This window comes from Syngnathus leptorhynchus, chromosome 4 (genome assembly GCF_054491065.1).
Source record: "Syngnathus leptorhynchus isolate UIUO chromosome 4, UIUO_Slep, whole genome shotgun sequence".
Lineage (NCBI taxonomy): Eukaryota > Metazoa > Chordata > Actinopteri > Syngnathiformes > Syngnathidae > Syngnathus > Syngnathus leptorhynchus.
In genome coordinates, this window is record NC_141198.1 from 5055718 (window position 1) to 5072058 (window position 16341).

The 16341-nt window shown below is 39.1% G+C and overlaps 1 protein-coding gene across 1 annotated transcript; it reads left to right on the top strand.

Annotated features, from left to right (window-relative positions):
• The first annotated feature begins 901 nt into the window (after nucleotides 1-901).
• sfrp1a (secreted frizzled-related protein 1a) lies at nucleotides 902-9413 on the top strand. The gene is made up of 3 exons (XM_085909962.1): nucleotides 902-1602; nucleotides 4391-4471; nucleotides 7505-9413. Exons 1-3 carry the CDS (start codon nucleotides 1071-1073, stop codon nucleotides 7828-7830), a joined length of 939 nt encoding a protein of 312 aa, XP_085766088.1. The 5' UTR covers nucleotides 902-1070; the 3' UTR covers nucleotides 7831-9413.
• Nucleotides 9414-16341: the final 6928 nt, after the last annotated feature.

Sequence of the window (16341 nt, forward strand, 5' to 3'; positions counted from 1 at the left end):
AAAATATAGAAATATATCAATTAAAAAATGATTCACATCAGAAAAAAACGTTTTTATATTGTGATATGCAACTGAAATTAATTCCAAATTAATTTAATCTGATCCAGATTCATTGCTCAGTTCTCCCATTTCTGTCCTCTCTAAAACCTTACTCTGTCCCGAATGATATTTTGAATAAATTTATGAAGTAAGCTTAAGATTTATCTCAATACAACCTGCATGCGTTACAGAGGGAGCACTATATCAAACTCCCAGAACAAAACCATTCCGACTCAATGAGACACATCCAGATTCACCATACTGCATGACTATGTTTTCAAAGAATGCAGGTTGAAAAAAATCAATTACTAATTATCAATCAATTATCTATGTGTATTCGTTGTGTTTTTAATCTCTGACAAATCCCTACTGAATGGAATTTGATGTCTCCAAATTGTGTCGGCAAATCACAATGCCGAATTGTACTTTTACCAGTAATGTAAATTTAACATGGAAATGCTATAGATGCTCCCATAGTATATGGGAAAATCTCATTACGTGATCAATACATCACTCTTTGCACACGAAGAGCCAAAAGGTGCCATTTCACTCCAAATTAAACTAAAAATTGCATTAAAATTCTAATCTAATCTGATGGTCTAACCAGCAGCAGGTTGTGATTTGTGCAGTCACCACAAAGCCAATGAGGCCATTCATTTACCATTGTGAGATTTATTTGACCATTTCTATTCTGTAGTCTACTTTGACAAAGGAACAACACGCAGCGGAGGGAAAGGAAAGGTAGGAAAGGCTCCCGGGGCGTTTTTACACATTGGGTAATTACGCGCCTTGACTGACAGCAAGCCTAGTGCCAAAAGGCTGCAAAACAGTCTCTTATTGGCCAGTGCGCACTTTACAATCACCTCTTGTGCGCTTGTGTCCTAACAGCGCATCAGTTGAGCGCACAACTCTGCAGCAGCCACACGCTCGAGAGCAGCGCAACACGTAGGACTTGACCAAAGCGGATCTTTATTTGCGTATCCCGTCGGTTTCTTTCTGAAGTGAGCTCACTGGTTCGAGTTCCAGTCACAATGAGGGCTGCTTCTGAGTCTCATTCGGCTTTTGGGATGATCCGCCTGGCTCTAACCATAGCGATGCTGACAGCATGTGGAGCCTCCGAGTACGAGTATCTGAGCTGGAAGTCGTCGGACTCGTACAACGGCGGGCGCAGCTACGGAAAACCCCCGCAGTGCGTGGACATCCCGGACGACCTGCGATTGTGCCATAACGTGGGCTACAGTCAGATGTTGTTGCCTAACCTGCTGGAACACGAGACCATGGCCGAGGTGAAACAGCAAGCCAGCAGCTGGGTTCCCTTGGTGCACAAAAACTGCCACCCGGGCACGCAGGTATTCCTCTGCTCGCTCTTTGCGCCCGTCTGCCTGGAGCGGCCCATTTACCCGTGCAGATGGCTCTGTGAGGCCGTGCGGGATGGCTGCACCCCCATCATGGAGGCGTTCGGCTTCCCCTGGCCGGAGATGCTCACCTGCGACAAATACCCTCAAGACGACGTGTGCATCGCCATGACTCAACCCAACGCCACCGAATCCACAAAGCAGACAGGTAAGATTTTTTTGCCCATGTATAATTTGTACCTGAGTGTGTTTCCCAGTGTGTGTGTGTGTGTGTGTTTTCCATATTCACTTTTCTCATATATATTTGTGTATTAGATTCATCTACAAAACTCCAATCACTCTCTCACTCTCAGGTAAATGTATCATGCATTACTTTTAAAAATCCAGCTCTCACTTAAAAACGACAGAAGCAGGTACTAAACTCATTTGGTTTGCCTTTAAAATGATCATTGGTTTAATCAGTAATCCCATTTGGGCAAAGTGGGCACCAACTACTGTGTAACAACAAAGTAACTAACATTAAGAAATGAAGACAAACTACCCCTGCTGAAAAAACAAACAGTGACCACTTTTGCCTCCTTGGTGTGATACTGTTGTTTCAGGGGTGAAGGTGTGAAGATGTAAATCCCAACACAAACAAAGTCAATGCAACCTTTTGGGGGAGAGCATTCCGCTTTGCAATGTCAACGGACATCTAATGCGGTTCTAATTTCTTTTTCTGTAATAAAAGGGACTTGGAACCATGATCACAAAGAGATGTCAGCAGGTTGTTTGCTTAGTGTGATGGATCACTGAAAAGCTCATTTTTGTGCTACAGTGAGTGTTTATTGAGTAGCAAAGAACAATGTTGGGTGGAAGCCCACGGAAAGAGAATAGCTTCAGTGTAGTAAGAAAGCTTTATATGACAAATTGGGTAAATCAGAAAAAGATGCACATCTTCTTTTAATATTGCCTCAATCCTGAATCTCTCAAGCAATCTTAAAGCAAGCTGCCAAAGACACGGCAAGCCCCACCAACCATCCACCCCTCCCTGGAGCCATCATCCGTTACTAATGGCTCTCTGGCTGCTCATTCCCCAAACCTGCAGAGACTCCTTAGTGTGAGGCTGACTAACACACCTCACACAGAATCAATGGAGGGGCGGCCAGGGGGTTCTGTTCCTAGCCCGAGCCAAGCTGACAAATACCAGAGGAACCTTGAAAGATAGCCAAAACCAGCAAGTCTGGGGAAAGACAAAGTATGGGTTGAATATAAAAGTAGGTTTGCTGTTGTGTTACTGTGCCCCTGCCACATGCCACAAGTGAGGTCTGCACCTGGGTAGGGAATGTACAGCAATCTTATTCATTTTCAACATTCCCATCATCACATCATCAACTCACTTAGATTTCCATCTGACGCTTTAACGACACCACTTGAAGGCTTTTTCACACTACGTGTGAGCTATAAATGGGGAGCCTGTGCATCTTCCAGCACTCACACAGTGCTCACTGTATCTGAAGAGGGGGCATAGCCCTGTGTGTGTCAAGGGGGCGGGTGTCATTGATTGACACGTCGGTATGGATAAAGCCCTGTTTTTCTCAAGAGAAAAACCCTCCGCATTTCAAAGTTCAGGGGACCACACAGATGTCCCCACTCCACAGACATCACCTGTTGTCACTGGTGAGAAATAAATCAGGGCACACTCAGAGGCCCGTCCGTCAGCATGAACTTAACCACTGGCATTGGCAATCAAATGTCTCCTTCCAGTTTTCCATAATTGTTGTTAGCAGAGGTCAGCTAACAGTGCTTATCACTCTCCTGTTGCGACATACAATGTGGTGATAATTGATTTAAAAGGAGAAACTATCTCAAACAAGCAAAGAGACTGTGAGACTTGGTAAACAGTGTCTGTTTTCACAAGCTCTTTACACCAGAGTGTCGCTTTGACAAACGTTTGTTAAGCACATGTAATGGACAACTGGCAATGGAGAGAAAACTATTTGCTTACCCCCCATTTTACCCTGTGTGATTGTGAAACAATGTTAGTAGTTTGGTTAAATAGAAAGCACACAATGAACCACGTGCAATCAGAATGTCAGAAACATTGCTTTCTGCCTCTTTTAATTACAACTGGCCATAAAAGTTGAAAATGTTCTTTGCTGAGGTCACTTAAGAAGGGTTTATGAAGCGTAAAAGACAAAGACTGGGCAGTTTAAGGCGTATGATTTGCTTATGCTGCTAAAATTCCATGTAGTCATAGCTGCATAAGAAAAGATAGATAGATAGATAGATAGATAGATAGATAGATAGATAGATAGATAGATAGATAGATAGATAGATAGATAGATAGATAGATAGATAGATAGATAGATAGATAGATGGATGGATGGATGGATGGATGGATGGATGGATGGATGGATGGATGGATGGATGGATGGATGGATGGATGGATGGATGGATGGATGGATGGATGGATGGATGGATGGATGGATGGATGGATGGATGGATGGATGGATGGATGGATAGATAGATAGATAGATAGATAGATAGATAGATAGATAGATAGATAGATAGATAGATAGATAGATAGATAGATAGATAGATAGATAGATAGATAGATAGATAGATAGATAGATAGATAGATAGATAGATAGATAGATAGATAGATAGATAGATGGATAGATAGATGGATAAATAAATAAATAAATAAATAAATAAATAAATAAATAAATAAATAAATAAATAAATGTAATTCTTTGGCCAAGACTATGGTATTTAATATTAGCTTTTTAAACAAAAAATACTTTAAAACAATTACTAGGCAACAGAGAAGATTGTTTAATACTGAATTTTCCACATTTTCCAAATGTCCCAATGAAGATTGCATACATCCTACAAATAACACTCTGTCATCAGTATGTGATGGTTATGAAGGTGTATGAACTGGTCTTGTCTGATTGCAAATGTAATTTTCATACCATTATACTTCACATCCCGTGTTCCCCTTTTCTCCACAGGTTATTCTCCCATTTGTCCTCCTTGTGACAATGAAATGAAAACAGATGCCATGCTGGAGCACATGTGTGCCAGCGAATTTGGTAAGGATGCTGTGACACTCAGTCATATACACTGACATCAATTATATACATAGGCTACTTATTTTTGAGTAAGCAGCATTGGTTTATCTTCTATCCTAAAACAGACCCTAACCTCTTTACATAAACTTTGTTTCAGTATGTCAAAGAACATTATTTTTAAAGTGCAACATTGCTATTCCTGCACAAACCAGCTCCCAGAATTTATCTTCTGGTCACCATTCACAGTGTGTCTGGATTAGAAGAGGATTATTTTCAGTGGCCAGTGAAAAGGGGTCGTTAAAGTCTTTATGTGAGAGCTCCATACAGCACTAAAGTCGAATGTTTGCTGTCTGAGAAGACTGTTGTTAAATATTAGCCCGTTTTCTTAGATGTCTGAATAAAATGAAATATTGACAACTAGAAACCATAGTGCTAAAAAAAAAAAAATCTATATATATATATATACACATACAATATATAATATATATATATATATATTTTCATTTTATATGTTTTTTTAAACATTTTTTATATATATATATATATATATATATATATATATATATATATATATATATATATATATATATATATATATATATATATATATATTTTTTTTTTTATACGCACAATTCAATCCTGAAGACAAGTATTGAAGACCTTTCGATGTGCACATTCAATACATTGTGAAGGGTCATCTGCCCAACTGGAATGAAAACCAGATGCGGTCCAACATAAACAAACCATTCTGAAAAGAAAACAGGATGGAAGTCAGAAAAACATCTACCAGCTTGTTCATTTTATTTACTGGTTGCTCCAAAATACTTTGACAAGTTTTCTTCCACGTTTGCCGCCGAGCTAACGGTAATATTAAAACCAGACTTTCTTCCTTGTCCCATCCCAAGGTTTAAAGTTATTGTTGAATGTTTAATGTTTTGCTTTGTTGTTGAGATTGGTAATGAGTCTACCCCTTCTGGTATTTGTGTTGTTGTTTGCCAAAACTATGGTAGCACATCATTTCCTTGTTTATTCCTAGAGGAAACTTGTTTTTGGTTCTTAGTTGATACAGACAAATTAAGACCCCGTAACCAGGATAAAACACTGCATTGCTTACGTAGCAGTTTTAGAAAGTCATCTTTAGATGGCTCAAAGATGTCTTTCTCAAACATACCACTTTGACGGTGGTATGTGTGTGTCAATTGCGATGTGGTATCAAGTAATGTACAGCATGACAGAAGATTGCATTTTTGTAGCATCTCGGCCAAACATCTGTTTCTTCTTCCAGCTGGCCAACTGAGAGCGTTTCTTGTCGGACTCGCAAAGTGCCAAATATTTCCAACTGTGCATGAAGCCAAGCATGACTTCATGGCATGTATTCGGGAAACCATTTAAATACACACAAATTAGAAAAGACCCACACTAAGATTATGATGTTTTTCACACCTAAGACATGCATTGTGCTCACTTTTGACTTGCGAACATGGAATGGGACAGCGGGATTCTGGACCAAGTTTACAAACTGATTTTACAGACAGGCTCATCTATTTTGTTTGGAATGGACCATAAAATAGATATGTTTTAAAGACTTCCTGTTCTTTTCTGTTCAACAATGAGTTGGATAAGCATGGATGGTGAAATTGAACCAATGAGTCATTGACTTTTGGCCGAAATCCTTATTAAATATACCCACTCTGGCAGAGGATTGGTTTATTTGTTCACTGAAAATCTTACTTACTGGAAATGGTTGGAAATGTGTTCTCATTTAGAGGTGGAGGTTAAATAGTTGTTGTTGTTGTTGGTGGTTTCTTTTTGGTATCTCTTCAACATTTTTACAGAGGCACATTAATGATTCGTGCTCAATGCACAAGCACGTTCCCCATGTGGTTTGACCTTAGTAAAAGATGAACATAGCGAAGTCAAGTCAGCTTTGGATTAAACGTACTTAAATGCGGGGAAGGGTTCTTATACTCGCTCTGCAGCCAATAGATCAGAATGGTTGTTGAAAAGTAACCCTTTTAAGTCATCCCCTCGGCACTATCACACTCCCTAATGTCTCAAGAGATCCTGATGAATTTCCCTCTGTCAGACACAAATCCGCGCGGCACTCAGCTCGTAACAGATTTACGGACTACCCCACTCCACACTTTGTTCCCACCGCAATTTATCTCTCCACACTTAGAGTTTTATGGAACTTCATTGCACCCAAAACTCCCAACACCCTTCAATTGAATCTCTCCTCTGGTTTGGACAGCCTCCTTTGTTGTCATTGCCAAATTGCTTTTTTCCCTTGTTGATATAGTGAACAGGGCAGTCCTCACTTAAGCCACTTGATGAGATGAACCACATTGCCATTCATTGTGAATGGAAGACAGCACACACCCTTCTGTTTGGCTTTATGGCTGTCTCAAGCTTACAGCCCATATCTCATGAGTGGAGAAGGTTTGCAAAAGTGTGCACAATGTTATTTATAGAACATTTGTTCTATGTTCATCAGACATTCTCAGTTTTATTGGTTGCAAACCGGTTTTCCTGTCGTCATCCAAAGTTCATTGCGACAAGAAACAAATTGGAATTCTTGGTGAACGTCTTTGTGATTGTTTGCGACCTTGATGGAACTGTGTTGAAAAAACATTTGCTACATGTACACACTTGTAAACCTTTGCTGCTCAGTGAGATACAGCCTTAAGCCAATCAAAACCACCAGAGAAACCCGTGTCAGGCATCAGCAGACAAAAAAGTGTTTTGACTGAAATATCATGGGGTTTAGCACAATACCTTGAAAAATCAAGTCACATGCATTAAATTTTAACATTATTCAATTGCAATTGAAAAAATGAAAGAGAAACTTACAAAAAACAAGCCTAAATGATTTTTGGTTATAGAAAAGGAAGGATGAAATAAGGGTTTATGTCTAAATGTTACATGTTATATCATTTATTCCCCAGATTTTCTTTCAGTTTTAGCATAGACATATTTCATGTTTTTAAACATAATCACATTCTCCATGTAAAAAGTGCTGTACTAGACTGATATGAGTAACTTCTTGTTCTGCAGCTTTTAAGACCAAGATCAAAGAGGTGAAGCGAGAAAACATGGACCGTAAGGTGATCTTTCAGAAACGGAAGAAGATGCTGAAAGCTGGCACTCTGTCGAAGAAGGACATGAAGAAGCTTGTGATGTACTTGAAGAATGGTGCGGACTGCCCGTGCCAGCAGTTGGACAATCTGGGTAACCAGTATCTTATCATGGGCCGGAAGGTTGACAAGCAGTTCCTGCTCACGGGCATCCACAAGTGGGATAAATCCAGCAAAGAGTTCAAAAAGGCCATCAAGAAACTCAAGACCCACAAATGCCCTGCCTTTGAAAATGTCTTCAAATAAGATGACCTCCCTCTAATTGGTCACATCTCCTTCTTCATATGAACTTGCACAAGCGTTAAACTCAAAAACATGGCTTTTTTTGGTCTTGTTTATACTGATATATCTTTCTGTTTACATATATCATTTGAAATGTCCCAGTTTTTGAGTGAATGATGACATCACAAATAGAAGAGATACATTTATTTCTTTAGTTGAGTTAGCTCGACTCGCTTATATCCCAAATTTCCACAACGTATATGTAGATGCATCCTCAAATGTTGCTTGAAGGTAACAGAACATTTTTGATATGATCAATTCAATTAGTTCTGTCTGAATTTTAGTAAAGAAAATGATATCATCGTAATGATTATGTAAGGATCAAGCTTGCTTGTTTGTTTCTACATTTTTTTATGAGACCTGGACCACAAAAAGGCGACCGCTTTTGTTATTTCTTTCAAAATTAAATGAGCAATATTGTTAATATTTTCAGTCATAACAATTCAGAGCTCATCATGTTTTCTAAAGAATAACTGACCAATGACTGATGTCATGAGATGCTTTAGCTAAAGACTTCACCAATTTAGCTTGTTATCATTGTCAAGCTTCTTGCAATCTCTTACAAAAACCTATATTCCAATCACGTTACGGCAATATCATCATGCAATCTTGACCAAAAATTATGTGCCTCTTCCGTCACTGTGGTTTTTCAGTAACCATTATTAAGTTGAAACGAAATTATTTGCAGTTTGACTTTTTTTTTCACAAGAACAAGTGTTAACCATTGTCCAGTGTTTTGCTTGATATTGCTAGCCTGTTTTAGCACTATTTTGTGTGCATTTCTATTACGTGTACATACAAATTTTACATAAATAAGGAAAACCCCGATTGTTTTGTGTTTTATTTGTTTTGAGCTTAGTCTTACAATGCTCAAGTGGACAGTAGGGATTGGTTGTATTCCATAAACACGGTTGGAAAATAAGCAGTGCTGGCAGGTCAATTACAAAACTGTCTCCAAGACAGTGAGTTCAATTTCTTTACATTTGTTGTTCACTGAACAACATTACAACTTTTGAATCTATCGGTTTTTGTCTTGTCCATTTAAAAGGTTACTTTATGCATTATCTTCAACCAAGGCATGGGGTGTTACAGTTACAGATGTTAAATTAGTGAAAAGGAAGAAGTAAAACAACATCTGCAAGAGCTGTAAAGAAAGATCGTAAAACAATTGGTAGTGATCAGCAAAAATCTCCAGCGGGGAGTAGTAAAAGTATCAAATCTTCACCCACCAGCAACAGGACAACCGACAAAAGATTCAGATCACTTTAATAGAATGGGAAGGCAAAAAAAATAATCTATTAAAAAGTCAATAACCAGAAACTCCCATGGAAAATTTCTCATTTTTCCCTATAGTCATACACTTGGTCTGTCCACACGTGTGGGTGCCACTTTTGACAAATTATTGGCCAATCTAAAGTACAAGTAGTCCTGAACTTTCAAACACAACGGGTTCCAAGAGTTTGTAATTTGATTTATTTGTATTATGTTTGTATTTGATAGGCAATGTTAACTGTTCATACTATTGGAGAACACTTTAATAAAGGGGAGTGCTGTCAAATCAGTGAAGAAATATTTGATATTTATTCTCCAATCTTTTGCTGAAAGACATGATGTCCAGAAGCACTTTGATTAATAAGTAAAAAAATGCAAATGCACACAAGACAACCAGTGCAAGATTTGACATTTTACATTATCACAGATCCGTAAGCTAATGATGAACTTTCTAATGTAAGTTATATCAGTGCAAGATGATACAAAAAACAGTATTTTGTAAAAGAAAAAGCTTGTTATGAAAACTGCATAAACAGACAAATCCATCTTATTCCTACAAAAGCCTAGAAAACCTTTCTCAGATGTGGACTTTCCTCATGAATCATTATTTCAACTGTCTTCAATTAAGGCAAAAAACCCACAGTCAGAATCCAGCTTTGTCCAATTAACAAATGATCTGCAAAAAGCATATGGTTGGATTTTATGCCTTCCTCTCTCTCTCTCTCTCTCTCTCTCTCTCTCTCTCTCTCTCTCTCTCTCTCTCTCTCTCTCTCTCTCTCTCTCTCTCTCTCTCTCTCTCTCTCTCTCTCTCTCTGTCTCTCTCTCTCGCACTCTCTCGCTCTCTCACACGCATGGAACAGACAAACACACACACAAACATACACACGCACGCACACATGTATATACACACACACACCCAACACACACACACACACACACACACACACACACACACACACACACACACACACACACACACACACTGGAACGCCCTTCTTACACTTTGTCAACCTTCCAACATTGTTGGAAAAATATGCCTTGTAAGTCACACAAAAAGACTTGATGTTCAAACGTCACGCTAGACTTCATCTTAATGAGCTTCCAGATGTTTATTTTTCTTCCCTTTTCATTTTAAACAGAGTAAACCGAGAGATTTACTTGCGACATACAGTAGTAGTGTATTAATCTCCTGCCCAAAGTGGTACATCAATTTCTTTGCTGTCTGCTCCGTACATAAGAGGTACACTAAGTTGTTAATAATTAACAAACTGAACGGAAGCCACAAAGTCTACCCTTATTCATGTAAATCTGAAGAAAAACGCCTCCAAATTACATGCAGTAATCCTTGAGCCCACTGTCATTGAATCCATGTCCTTCAAGTGTCATTTTAGTTCATTTTATTATCTTTTATCATTTTTATATTGGAAATTTATTGTCATTGTATTTTTTTACAGTTGTATTAAACTTGAAAGTATCCAAAGATGCTTTCAGCTAGCAATTATGACCACGTAAGTAACGGCCGTCTTAATGGCTTAAGTCCCTACCCTCACTTAAAACTAAGAACCATGTGCTTTTGAGCACAAATACATGATTGAAAATAGCACATCTTAACACAATTTTCAAAAATGGTTTAGACTCAACTCCAGATGTTTTATTTTTTGGGATAAAAAGACAAATGCTGAGCTTTAGTTTATTTCAACAGTGACACGTGTCCTTTCGCCACCTCGCTCTGTCAATACTATAAAACCATCCACATATTCTGTTTTATGGATGAACTGCTGGTAGCCAACAACTATAAACTATCATTATAAATAATCTTATGTGGTCATAGACCATAAACATGACTATAAATTATTAACCATTTATCGAAATGAATGAAATCTATATTATCTCAAAACCATAGTCAGCCATCACTCCCAGCAAGGATACATTTCCAAGTTAAGTTCTCAGAGTTGTTCCATTCATTTGTATTAAGTGCTTTGTAATTGTTAACAGTCTATTCCGATCATTTTGTACCATTTCTTTTACATCGCTGTTTCTAATCCTGTATATGGATTTTAGAGTTTCTTTTTTGTCCGTGCTGCCCATGTCAATGTAATCTGGCAAGTGGGTTGAGGAGCAGTTCACTTCTGATGTAACTTAAACCTTTTTAGCAAAGTGAATGTTTCTTTAACAAATCGGATTTCAAATGCGTGCTTACAGGGTCAGCTCACAGGCCAACAATGACGTCAGCCTTTTTAACGATTAAGACAGTTAAGTCCCCACTAACTCAGCCAGTGGAAGACTTATGGTGTAAAATAAAGCACATTGTAAATGTTTAAAGTTCCTATGGGTGCTTTAATTGTCTCTGTCCCCTGCTATAGGGTTCCGCTATTTACTCGTGCCAGAAGTACTTTGACTTATTTCGCTGAGTACAGAAGTTGGTTGTCCCCAGATTTTCACCACTCGTGGTTGGGTTTTCCCTGTGACAAACTGGGCATGAATTTTAACCCTGTGCATTTGTTCAAGCATTTTATTGCAGTGTTTGATGATGGAAATTAAAAAAATATAACACCAATACTATACAGTAGGACTCATCATTGCAGGTTCCCTTCACATGCACTATCCTGCTGATTGAATTCCATCGTGTGTTAATAGTTATCCTCAGGGAGTATTCACTCTGGGGGAGTACCTCTGAGGGGTGTGGCCATTATATTATCAAGATTTAGTCACACAATAAATACCACTTTATTTTATGGGGAATTTCCACCTGAAGCAAACCCTAATTTTATTTTCCTGGCAGAGTATCCAGTGGAAAAGTTATTCTAGTAATCACTGGAGGGAAACTCACATTAAGAAGCTATAATCAGGAAATGCAATAAAGTGTCAACGGGCAGACAAAATTAGGCATGTAAATACCTGACAGAGAAAGTGGACCGTACATGTATCAGCTTTATTTGAAATGATTTGAGATTGCGTTGGCTCATTACTTTTTTCCGTGATTTGGTCCACACAGTATCTCCATAGTTAAGAGTGAAATTATTTTGGAAAATACATGTGGAATGTGTCACGTAGCAACCCAGTGAAGTGACTTGAAAATACTATATTATGCATGGCAAACAGTAAGTGATGATGGTATTTGATAAAGAAAAACTACACATGCACTGCTTATCCTACACACTTTTTAATATCCATTGTAAGACACATTAAAATAACAAATGGTAATGCAAACGTTTCTGCAGATTTTACGAGAGATGCAAAAGCCTAAATGATGTCACAACATCTTCCGTTGCTGATGCCATGTGATTTACTTCTGCTTGCCCAGACTGAACACTTAACACCTATGCCCATTTGCATTCACATTCCCCAGAACACCCATGTTGTGCACTCAAGCGCACAAAATTACACATTTTTCCTTTTAAAACAGTCAGATGTCTGACCATTTACAACACCATTGGCCTAGGCCCAAAACACTTTCAACAACGTGTTTGACAAATGACGTATTTTTGAATTTCTTGTGAATTTTCTCATTTATCTGGGTCGGTTCATGCTGAGATGGCAACGGGACTGTTCTGGGTGACGCACCAGCCGATCTCTTCAAAACAGTCCCATTTCAAAGGATTCAATGTCCTGAGAGTGTTTTTATTGCATATATTTTACTTTATAATCATTCTTGAATTCTAGATGTATTCATTACATTCTGTTGTAGTCCTCCACATTCTTTCTTATGCCGGTCTGATTTTCCCTTCTTCCATTGGGAATTGTATGAACTATAGAATGAAGTCCCTAAACAAACTATTTTATATATTTTATTTATTTATTGTAATAGGTTTTCGTGCCAAGTCGACTTGATAGAAAAATAGTTGTAGGACATGATTTCACTTACAGAAAGTTTAAACTTTTTTTGTACAGATTGTCTTTGTATAATACAAAATATATAATTAATGGTCAATGGATGGCTCTTGCTAATGTAATGATTTTCAATTAAATGTAATGTAGCAGTGAGTGTGTGTGGCTGCTTGCATGCCAAACCCTGAAGAACGATAGTTTTAATTGATTTCAAGTCTTCTTAAGTGTTTCTCAGTAAATTCCAAAGCATACTTTAACAGATTTTTTTTTTAATCTGAGTATATGGGACAAAAAATAGTTTGCTCTCTGCCGCAACTACCACAAGTGAGAGGGAATTTAAAATACCCGAGGCTTGTCGGCGCCCTGTGAAGGCTGTGACAGGACGATCAAGTCTGTGCACGGCTTTCTATACTAGTTAACCTGCCCTTTCGTTTGTGCAGATAAAACCAAATTTAAATTACAATGTGCAAAGAAATGACTCATGAAATTAGTGTCTTTCTTTCCCAATTCTGTTCTATTTGTTTTAAGAGAACAAACAGCTCACAGAATGATTTTTTTTTTCCTATTGCTTAATTTGTAGGGCAGCTCCTACAGACATAGTGGCACTTTCAGTGAAAGATATGCATCATCAACCCAAATTACAAAAGTGCATTGAGCTCTGAACTGAGCAGTGTCTCAAATTACTATACAGGCCACGGTTTTTACTTTTTCTCACCCCCTTTTTTTTCGCCATAATTTTCTCAGTTGTTTTCATATCTGAGCCATGGTAACTTTCAATTTTTGAATATACGAACCTTTCACGTCTATCTGCCAAGCAAAAGCGATAGCAAAGATACTTTTACGTTGACAATTTTTCACAGAAGAGAGAAAGCTGACTTCAGTGAACAAAAATGGCTGCAAAAAGGTCACTTCAACCAAAAGATGAAAAAAATGCAAACACACAGCATAAGAAAAAAACCTCGGAGAAAAACAGGAAACAATAGGAGTGGTCCAAAATGAATGACAATGAAGAACATTTGAAGGGGAATTGTTGTCGTTTATACTCTTTTGTCTTGAGCCAAAATTCATAGGTCAATTGTCATCACACAAATTGCTTGTGACAATATTAAGCCATTTTTAACAATGAGCACAAAAACCCAGAATTCAATAATCACCAGTAATAACCTCAAAACTGCATACCATCACAATCAATTCAACTCAATAGCCCACAAAAGAAAATCATCCCAAAAATATGATTCTTGAGAATTTACAGCATTCTCAGTAGCTCAGATACCAATTTCCTACTGATCAATGGTTTTCCAGACTGATTACTAGATTATGATTTAAGAATATTTTCCCAATCCCCTCCGTGAGCCTTCACCTAATTATGGTGGGGGGCTTTGTGTGCTTCGGGTCTGCATCAAGAGGGGCCCAGACGAACACAGCCAAAAAATGCAATATGGGAGAGAACTTGGTCGAGAGAAGTTTTGCTGGGGACTCTATCATTATGCTTTGGGACTTCAATGCACACATGAGCAATGACAGTGAGACCTGGCAAGGTATGCTTGGAAAAAAACGCTGCACTGATCAGAACCCAAACAGTAGTCTGTTGCTGGATTTCTGTACTCATGACGGATTTTCCATGATTAACACTATGTTCAGCCATAAGGATGCATAAAGTCCCACAAGTGAACTTTGGACCAGCGCACCCTTGGCATATCTTTGCACCATTACAATTAGTTTTTCAGACATGCAGCCTCATGGTTTGGCCACTCGGGTCAAAAGAGGTGGGAGCTGTCAACCGATCATCGTCACTACCAGAACCAACACACCACGTATTGGTTCTCATAGTTGGGGAATATGTCCGACCTGGCAAACCACAAACATATTGTGTCTGCTTGGAATGCTTAGAGTTTTCTCTCTGGCAGAACTTCATCCACATCTGGATGGAATCAGAGGACAATGAGTCTGAATGGAACATATACCATTCTTCATTGATGAAGCATCCAGCTGGAGCTGGAGCCGGGGCCAGAAGATGGTCAGTGCATGGTGGCAATCCATGAACCCACTCGAGGACTAAAGGTTGTTGTTGGTTCTCAGCCAAGTGTAAATTGGTTGGAATGAAAATCAGTACCTCAAAATCTGTTAGCCTCTGGTCATCAGTGGGAAAAGGGTGGAGTGTCCTCTCCAGGTCAGTGAGTAAGGAGGCACTGTGTTTTTGTCCTGTTTGTGGAATAGTGGATTACCCCCAGCAGGATCCAAGGGGGTGAACAAGAATTCACTCAACTACACTTTGTTCACTCAGAAAAGGTACTTGACCATGTCCCTTGGGGATTCTTGTTGCTCTATGAGTAAAGGGCACTGGAACCCCTGAACACTCATCCAGTCCGTACAACCAGTATTCAAGTTATGTCTGCAGTGCCAACAGTGTCATTTTCTTTCCAGAAAGGGTTGAACTATGCCAAAGGACCAATTCTACTCATAAACCTTCTGAATAAAATTTCTAGACACAGCTCCGGGGTTGAGGGGATCCAGTTGTTGGCCCCAGTGTGCATCCCTGCTTTTTTGAAGATGTGGTTCTGCTGGCTGCAAGACGCGACCTTCAACTGGTACTGGAGGGGTTCGCTGCTGAGTAGTAAGCAGTTGGGATTAGAATCAGAACCTCCAAATCCATGGTCCTTAGTCTGAGACGGGTGGCATGCTCACTTCATCCTGAATCAAATGGAGGAGTTCAGAGGTCTTATTCACAAGTGAGGGGAGAATGGATAGTGTTCAACAGGCAGATCAGTGCAGTGTCTGCAGTTTTGCGGATTCTGTATTCGTCTGTTATGGTGAAGACGGAGCTGAACCAATAGTCCATGCATTTGATTTACCAATCGATCTACATTCATACCCTCAGCCATGGTCACAAGTTGTGCGCCGTAACTGAAAGAACAAAATCCCGGATACAGAGTTTACAAAACGCGATTCCTCTGTGGGGTGTCCGGGCATTCCTTTAGAGATAGGGTGAGAAGCTTCGTCATCCGGGACCAGGAGGTGTTGGACGTCAGCCAGTATGCTTGCGCTGGTCACTGTAGCACAAACAGCATGCCCGAGCAGATCCCACAAGAGATCAGCTGGGTTGATGTCAGGACTGTAACACCTCCATTCTCTCAATCTCAAGAGGTCGTCTATTTAAACAGCGCTTACAGAGTTTTCATCTTGGAAGATGAAGTTCGGTCTCAAGTGTGGAGCTATATGGTATTGCCACTGGCTGCACAATCTCATCTTTATATCGCCCTGCAACAATTCCGCTCTCTATAGGGCTTTCTCCTTGGAGGCTTGTGATATTATACACTATCTGAACTCCATGACCTAAGACTCTGTGTTAGTGAGCCCTTCTCCTTTTCCAATATA

What these genes read in the sequence shown, in the direction of transcription:
- sfrp1a (XM_085909962.1), top strand. Translation starts at nt 1,071, where the DNA reads ATGAGGGCTGCTTCTGAGTCTCATTCGGCTTTTGGGATGATCCGCCTG. An exon ending in CGAATCCACAAAGCAGACAG is followed by an intron (nt 1,603 to 4,390) that starts GTAAGATTTTTT and finishes TTTTCTCCACAG; the next exon opens with GTTATTCTCCCATTTGTCCT. An exon ending in CATGTGTGCCAGCGAATTTG is followed by an intron (nt 4,472 to 7,504) that starts GTAAGGATGCTG and finishes CTTGTTCTGCAG; the next exon opens with CTTTTAAGACCAAGATCAAA.